Consider the following 9,108-nt stretch of genomic DNA (forward strand, 5'->3'; position numbering starts at 1 on the left):
ATTTCTGTTCTGAAAGCCACCGACTACTCCTTTCATTTTGGGCCCCGTTGTGCATCCAGACAAAAGATTAGGGCCACAATGGGTATGTCTCTGAACACGGGACAAACAGGGGTATCCACTTTGGGGTGCAAGTCTTCATTCATGTGTGTGCTGTACCAAAAAAGCAGTTTTTAAAACGACAGAATTGCCAAAAAAACGAAAATCACAATTTTTTCCTTTTGCTTTGCTTCAATTCATTCAAAAACTGTGGGCTCAAAATGGGCAGTACACCCCTAGATAAATTCATTAAGGGGTCTAGTTTTCAAAATTGGGTCACTTGTGGGGGTTCTCTTTGATTTTGGCCGCTCAAGAGCTCTACAAATGTGCTATGGGGCCTAAAACTCCTTCAAGGAAAATCTATGTTCTTAAAGCCACCGACTACTCCTTTTGTTTTGGGCCCCATTGTGCATCCAGACATAAGATTAGGGCCACAATGGGTATGTCTCTGAACACGGGAGAAACAGGGGTATCCATTTTGGGATGAAAGGCTTCATTCATGCGTGTGCTGTACAAAAAAAGCTGTTTTTAAAATGACAGAATTGACAAAAAAATGAAAATCACAATTTTTTCCTTTTGCTTGGCTTGAATTCATTCAAAAACTGTGGGGTCAAAATTGTCAGTACACCCCTAGATAAATTCGTTAAGGGGTCTAGTTTTCAAAATGGGGTCACTTGTGGGGGTTCTCTTTGGTTTTGGCCACTCAAGAGCTCTACAAAAGTGCTATGGGGCCTAAAGCGCCTTCAAGCAAAATTTATGTTCTGAAAGACACCGACTACTCCTTTCATTTTGGCTCCCGTTATGCATCCAGACATAAGATTAGGGCCACAATGGGTATGTTTCTGAACACGGGAGAAACGGGGGTATCCATTTTGGTGTGTAAATCCTCATTTTCATGGGCTCTATAGGAAAAAAATATGTCTTTAAAATGACATATTTGCAAAAATATGAAATTTTATTTTTTGTCCCCTAAATTGAACTAATTCCTGAAAAGAACTGGTGGGGTCAAAAAACTCATGACACCCCTCAGTGAATACACTAAGGGGTGTAGTTTTTAAAATGGGGTCATTTGTAGGTGTATCTATTATTCTGCACTTATGAGCCTCTGCAAACTTGGCTTGGTGCAGGAAAACAAAGTGCTCCTCAAAATGCTGAAAAGTAATGTTAAATTTGTACGTCCTCTAAATGGTTAAAAAAAACACAAAAGTTTTTCAAGTGTGCATTCAGAATAAAGTAAACAGATGGAAATACACATCCTATCAAAAATTTGTACAGTATGTTTGGACATATTTGAGATATTACGGTTGAAAATGTGAAAAAATGACAATTTTTTCAAAATTTTTCCAATATTGGTACTTTTAATAAATATACACAAATTATATCGGTCTCTTTTTACAATCTAAATGAAGTACAACATGTGGCGAAAAAACAATGTCAGAATCACTGGGATATGTAAAGCCTTTACGGAGTTATGCCACGTTGAACGACGCATGTCAGATTTCCAAAATTTGGCTCCGTCACTAAGGCGCAAACAGGCTTCGTCACTAAGGGGTTAAATACTGCAAATGGTTAATATTGTTGCCAGATGAACTCTACGGTTTTTGTTAGGGCTGTAAGGTGGTTGGCTCGGCCGGCTCAGAGGACAAGGTTCAATATCTGAAAGATATCGGCTTTGATGTAGCTTTCAACTACAAGACGGTGGACCTGGAGGAGGCATTGAAGAAGGCATCCCCTGAGGGTTACGACTGTTTCTTTGAGAATGTAAGTTTATCTGTATCTGTTAAGTAACTTATAAATGTTCTGCTCAGGGGCGTAACTAAAGGCTCAGGGGCCCTGATGCAAAAGGTGAGCTGGGCCCCCCCTCTATCTGTATCTGTACCCGTACCCATACCTAAACCATGCTGCACAGAGACATAACTTGAAGCTTCTGGGCCCCAATGCAAAACCTGTAACAGGGCCCCCAACTATAATGCTTTATTCATAGTACTGGGCTCCCTATATGGAGAAGAGAGGCCTTATGGGCCCCCTAAGGCTCCTGGGCCTGGGTGCAACCGCATCACCTGCACCCTCTATAGTTACACCCCTGACTCCGCTTCTCCTGACACTTTCCCATAACATACAGGCATCGCTATAGAATCCTACATGTATAATATAGTATTTGGGCTCCCAGGATATTTTCATCTCACATCTTCTATGTGTTTGCCTTTACTTTACTACTTCTCTCTCTATATATAAATGTGCTGTAGATGATGGAGTGGGCAAAATGCAGATTACTCTGAGCTTTGCAACCCGTTGTAGAGAAGAAGGCTGACGCTCGATTGTAATGGAGACTCAAAAATATATTTCCCCTCCTCACACTGTACTTTTTTACCTTTTTTTCAGAAGGGCAATCATTGGTCTTTTATGTTTTACTTGCTTTTCCACCTCTACCGTTTTGTATGAAGTGTAAGAAGTGTCTGAGATATCAGGAAGTTCCAAAAATGGCCAAAAATGAGTAACGATAAACTGTCTAATAAGCGCACCTACAGAACTTTCTAGTTTCTACCGATTCCTTTGTACTCTGGAACTTACTTTGTGCTGAGCTATATGTGATGTGTCATCCTTTATTGGCATGTGACATCAGTATGAATGAGACTAGAGATGAGCGAGCATACTCGTTAAGGCGATTTACTCGAGAGAGCATCGCCTTTTCCGAGTAACTGCTGACTCGTCCCTGAAGATTCGGGGGGGGCGGCAGGGGGCGGCGGAGGGGAGCGGGGTGGAGAGTGAGAGAGATCTCTCTGTCCCTCACAATCCCCTCTGCAACCTCCCGCTCACCCCCGTGCCCCCCCCCCCCCCCCCGAATCTTCAGGGACGTGCCAGCAGTTACTCTCTCAAGTAAATCGCCTTAACGAGTATGCTCGCTCATCTCTAAATGAGACATCACTGCTGCGGGCGACTGTCCACTGCAATCTAGTGACATGTCTTCATGGATGATGCATCATTATGCCGTATTATGTGAATGTTCTCAGCAAGACAAACCACGTAATCTTGTAGATATGATACGATACCTTTTAATGGCTAACAAAAGACATGAAGTTACAGCGAACCCACTAGAATTTTATTTTTCGCTGCAAAATCGCTGCGTTTTTTTTTTCCAAACGTCAATGGGACTTTCTAATGTTAAAATCACATCGCACAAAATCTCAATTTACCGCGAAATTGCGATTTTTGTGCGATGCGATTTTAACATTAGAAATTTTATAAGATATGCAAATGAGATAAGTAGGTGGTCCTGATATTACCAGATGAGCATCCCTGACCGACTCGTGTGCCTCTGCCTATATGTTATGTAGGTTGGAGGCTATTTTTCAGATGTGGCTTTACGTCAGATGAGAAAATATGGAAGAATTGCTGTTTGTGGCGCTATTGCACTCTACAACGATACAACCCCTAGAAAAGGTAATGATGGTATTTGTACACTTAACACACAATAGTCGTCTCCTGCCGTCATTAAGGACCGTTCACACCAGAGGCGGGGGTTACGGTATTCCGTTAAAATACAGGATGGAATAACGCTGAATGCCGTGTTCTGAAAAATGCAGACCCAAAGGGAAACATACCCCATTATAATCAGTGGGGTCCATTCTGTGCGGTTTGGTTCTGTCATAAGACGGATCTGCTCGGTCACTGGGTGCCATAATGGTCACTGGGTGCCATTTTTCTGCTCTCATAATGGGGAAGGAAAATGAAATGGAGCCGCTAGTCAGGTAATTCTACTTCTGCATCACCTGACCAGCGGCTCAGCGCTCACTAGAGGGTACCGGGAGACCTGTGCCGGGATGCCCGGACAGCGCCATATATGCCGATGTGATGGGGAGTGATGTAGCTACTATAATCAGCTGTGGGTTCTCATGTGGAAATGCTGCTGAATTTTCTGCAGCAGACCGTTCCGTCCCATGCGAACTGGCCCTAAAGCCGCCCGTACAGTTAGGACAATGACTGTCCATGGCACTTTTCACATGAACGATCCCACCGGCAGCAGTAAGGAGAAAGAAAGAGGTCCAGAGTGGTGAAATAACATAAAAGAAGTAATACTTGCTTATCCCCACTCCAATTACACCAATTCCTCTGCTGGTCCCCCCGCTTTTGTTCACTTCCAGGTGCGCCTCCTGACGGTCAGGTGATGGCTGCAGCCAATCACTGGTGCTGTTGCAGTGGTGTCAAGATGTGCACTCAGATATGTAGACCAGCAGGAGAATGCCACCAGAGCGTGGAGGGAGAGGGGCAAGTGAATATTACTACTTTCATGTTATTAGAGAGAGATTGGGCCAATATTGCAAATGACCACTAACGTTTCGGCAGATCATGCCCTATACACCCAACTTCTGCTGCCGGCAGCCAAAATTTCCAACACGATGGATCCAGTCTATATCAGGCTACGGTCTGCCATACTCTATCACAAACATTAGTTCACGTTCCTTTGTCAAGTGATGGTTGCCCGTAATGGCCAAAATCTAAATGACCATCTTAAACCCCGATGCAGGGACCTAAAGAAAAATCGCACAGCGCTTACCTGAATCCCTGCGCTCCGGTGACTTCTTACTTACCGGCTGAAGATGGCCGCCGGCATCTTCTCCCTCCGTGGACCGCAGGGCTTCTGTGCGGTCCATTGCCGATTCCAGCCTCCTGATTGGCTGGAATCGGCACGTGACGGGGCGGAGCTACACAGAGCTACACGGAGCCCCATTGAGAACAGAAGAAGACCCGGACCGCGCAAGCGCGGCTAATTTGGCCATTAGACGGCGAAAATTAGTCGGCTCCATGGGAACGAGGACGCCAGCAACGGAGCAGGTAAGTATAAAACTTTTTATAACTTCTGTATGGCTCATAATTAATGCACAATGTACATTACAAAGTGCATTATTATGGCCATACAGAAGTGTATAGACCCACTTGCTGCCGCGGGACAACCCCTTTAAGTGCAAAACCCCCTTGAAATGCTGTTTCAGATAACATCAGATACCTGGAACATCTTTAATTCTTCTGATATCTTCACAATTATTTCATTCATTTTTATATCAAAATGTCAACCTATTTTGAGTGTATTGAGGACTGATATGAACGATCGCCTTGATGTGCTGCAGGAGAATACGTCCAGCTTCCTTTAATCTTTCAAGAACTGCGAATGGAAGGGTTTACAGTGCAGCGTTGGAAGAACCGATATGATGAGGGATTGGAGAGACTGATGCAGTGGGTCATTGAGGTAACGTATATACAGTCCATATGGCGCTGTTTTATGGATACAATAGACCGGGCAATATGAGCCCAAGTAAAAGTGCTGCAGTCACACCCCTATGGCACCGGAAGAAGAAAAACCAAAAATGCTGGGTTTTTTGCAATTATTATAGGGAGTACTTTTACAGGAGTAGTTGCCATGGTGACCTTCCGAAATTTAGTTTTTGATAATCATTGAGGTCAACGGTAACCGCTCAGTGTAAACCCAGCCAACGACCGTACGATAAATCGTTCACTTTGCAGTCGTCGTTCATTTTATGCAGCATAAGGGCGTTTGCGTTTTCCGCGGGAAAAAAACGCAGCGTTTTCGCCGCGTTTCCCGCGATTTTTCCGCGCGTTTTTCGCGGCGTTTTCGCGGCTTTTCCATTAATTTCCATTGACTTTTATGGGTGCATTAGGAGAAAAATAAGGACACATATGCAACTGACAGTTCCTGTTAAAAACGCAAACGCAACGCAAAAAAAACGCCAGTGGACAGGAACACATGTTATCTCTATGCCTGTGCAGGAAAAACGCAAAACGCAAAACACAGGTAAAAAAACGCCAGTGGGTGCTCGCCCTAAGGCTGTCTTCGCACAAGCGTTTTATCGCTGGCCAAAAATCGCGACTATCTGATGCATTGGATGCCTCCAATTCAGATGCCCCCGTTCAGATGGGCGATTTTCCCGTACGTAAAAACGGACGGCTGGAAAAGATAGCGCATGCGGAGCGCATTCCAGCCGGCCCATTTTACGAAAAAGATAGTTCTGGAACTATGTCCTGGCCGGAATATGCTGTCCGGTCCCATAGACTCCTATGGGAACCTATGAGAGCTGCCGGAAAAGGGAGGTGGGAGGGAGTTTAGCAATGGCTCTGCTAAACTCCCTCCCCTTTTTCTCCCCCTCTCCGCCCCTTGCCAACTGCCTGCAAAGGAAAGGGGGCAGGACGGGGTGGGAGATAAGCACACTAGCTTCTGCCTGTCACAGCCCCTCTCTTTGCCGTGAGTTGGCAAGGGGCAGAGAGGAAGTTTAGCAGAGCACCCGGGCCATCTGAATCGGCGCTTAAGCGGGAGAAAACAACCATGACTTCGTCAGGGCTGCACCTCGTTCATGCGATTTTTTTTTTCCGGCCCTGCTATGACCATGATGCGGCTGGCCAAAAATCTCAGCGCCCGTGTGAAGGAGCCCTAAAAGTCATCATTGACTTGTTTGCTTATAGTTCACTTCAAACACCGATCATTCCGTCATTCTCAGTTACCTATACAGCGAATAGGAACGACTGAACGATTTCTCGTTCGAACGAGCTGACGATGTATCTGTTGTATAAAGGGGCTGCCCCTGCGAATGCGCTAATGGTGACATCCTTTGCTTCTTCAAATGATATAGAATTTGGTGTAAACTCACAATTTGGGCTTATTTACACGAGTGTATTTCGGCCGGCCGATATACACTTCCATCTGATCAGCCACCCTTCCCTCTCACTCACCAGCGCTCTGTCTCTCTCCTCCCCTCCAAGTGGTTTGCAATGGGAGTGGGCGGGAAGGGGGCAGAGCTAAGCTCCCACCCCTTCCACCCCTTATCCATAGCCAGCAATGGGAGTGGGCAGGACAGAGCAGAGCTTAGCTCCGCCCCAATCCCCTCTCATTGCAAACGCCGGACTGGAGGAGAGAGGCAGAGAGATGGTGAGGGGGAGAAAAGGGGGGACAGCTTAGATGGAAGTGAAAACTTGACTGATATACGCTCCTGTAAATAAGCCCTTAGGGCTATTTCACGTGGGCATATTTGTTTTTGTGCACACCTCAGCGTAACATATTTGTGCTATCTTCAGGACTTTTTTGCGTGCATATTGGCGTATTTAACTGTACGTTTATGAACCTGCTCTGATTTATATGACTATTTAGCCTAATGAGCTCCAGATCTGTTATTTTTGTCATGAGATTGCACATTTGCGCACCCCGCATAGACCACTATGGGGAGCCGTTGGTGTGCAAATGCACACAATAGTAGAGCAGGTCCTATTTTTTTTGTGAACACAAGAAAAGGAAGTGAGAACGGATCCATTGAAATCAGTTGGGTTCTATTCTCTGCGTATTGTGGGTACACATACGCCCGTGTGAAGGAGCCCTTGGTCCAATTTCACATAGATGTATAACGGGCATGCTTATGCCTTAGCAATATGGAAAAATGTTCCAAGCTGACTGCAGGTCTACTGAGCCAAACTCGGAGCATTTTGTGTGAAACCGGCATTCGGGTAGGTTTCACTCGTTGTGTTTTTAGAAAAAACTCTGCGCTTTTGTGCTATTTTTTACATTTATTTTGCAGTAAAGTGTCGGAGTCAGATGTTGTCTGTAAGCCGGTCGGTAGTCGTGAAGCACACTGCAAGCAGTACAGTCCTTTGGCGCAGCTTTCCCACTATGTTTTCAATGGGACCTTGAAAGACCTCCCATGGCCGTGCGATGTGTGTGCGAGGCTTCCCTCTGAAGTCAATTGGAAACCACTTGTGATCCTTTCACAAAGGGGGAATTTTGCAATTTCATAGAAGTAATGCAATTTTTAATTGAAACTGCATGTTGGCAAGCGTGACACGGGGCCAAGTTTCTCGTCTCTATATCGCGTTCACCAGTGTGAATGTAGCCTCCAGCTCTGTATTTGGCGCAGTGGGAGTGAACCGCACAGGGAATGCACCCCTTTATTAAAGTCATCAGCGAATGTGGGAGAAATCGTTTGAAAACACTCCACTTTCACTAATATGTGTACGCACAATGCCAGATTACACGCGCATACACATGACGATAGCGCATGAGGACTGGTGGCATGCAGTAAGTACACGTCATTGCGTACTTGCTGCTTGTCGGCTCATATAGTCATGTAAGCCCGGTCTATATCTCACCTGTATACAAGTATGACAAAGATGGCACATCCAGTATCTATGCGGGCTAAATGAAGACAGTTTGATAATACCTGCATGGATGCTATCACTTCTACACATCCCGGTATATTGGGAGTCCTAGTCTTCCATATTGCTAATACCTTTAATTATGTAATACATACATTTACTGTATTTGCTGCTATTACCCTTATTGAGGGTGCAGGAGTCATCAATAATAATTTCCTCCTTATTCTTCACAGGGTAAACTGAAGTATCAGGAACACATTACCAGGGGGTTTGACAACATGCCCTCGGCATTTATTGGGATGCTTAAAGGGGAAAACACTGGAAAAGCAATCATAACTGCCAAATAACCATTTCAGACATCTTCATTTCTGGTGAAAGTTTCTAAAATAAAAGATTTGAACTGTATTTGTGATGTTTTTCTAATATTTTTTTTTAATCAGATCCTTTTTATTGAAGTTTTAATTTGAATACAGTACCACACCATTTCTGTGCATTAACCCTTTCCAATCCACTGTTTGATGTCTGAAGACATTCTGATTGACGGCTGTACAGCTCCGATGTTGGAAGACGTCCGGCAGGGTATTCTTGCTGTATATTACTGGCTGCTCTGTTGTCGGGGGCCTCTCCAGCATGTTCCATACTGCAGTACTGGCTCTAGCCAACAGACCGCGCCATTGTATAATGGCAGAAAGAGAAAGCCCCCTAGAAAACCCTAATCCAATATTGGATTGCAAAGGGTTAATACGTATATATGTAGTGGCCTGAAGTGGTATGTTGATGTATAGGAATGACTGTTGTGAGTGCTTCCTGTGTGTGTATGCCCCTTTAACTGCGTGAGTGACATTGGTTGTAAGTCTTAGTAAGGGGGTGGAGCTTAGAAGGGAGAGGAAGGAGAAGAGTGGAGAGAATGTAGTCGGAGGA

At 44.9% G+C, this 9,108-nt stretch overlaps 1 protein-coding gene across 2 annotated transcripts in view; it reads left to right on the top strand.

Moving 5' to 3' along the window:
* The window catches only part of LOC136628454 (prostaglandin reductase 1-like), a 38,561-nt gene extending 29,969 nt beyond the window's left edge, over positions 1-8,592 (top strand). For both annotated transcript variants that reach the window (XM_066604374.1, XM_066604376.1), the window contains exons 7-10: positions 1,645-1,797; positions 3,372-3,477; positions 5,163-5,281; positions 8,421-8,592. In XM_066604374.1, coding sequence (XP_066460471.1) covers positions 1,645-1,797; positions 3,372-3,477; positions 5,163-5,281; positions 8,421-8,534 — 492 coding nt within the window. In that variant the 3' untranslated portion in view covers positions 8,535-8,592. The remainder of the gene's footprint in view (positions 1-1,644; positions 1,798-3,371; positions 3,478-5,162; positions 5,282-8,420) is intronic.
* Positions 8,593-9,108: the final 516 nt, after the last annotated feature.

Source organism: Eleutherodactylus coqui, chromosome 5, assembly GCF_035609145.1.
Source record: "Eleutherodactylus coqui strain aEleCoq1 chromosome 5, aEleCoq1.hap1, whole genome shotgun sequence".
Lineage (NCBI taxonomy): Eukaryota > Metazoa > Chordata > Amphibia > Anura > Eleutherodactylidae > Eleutherodactylus > Eleutherodactylus coqui.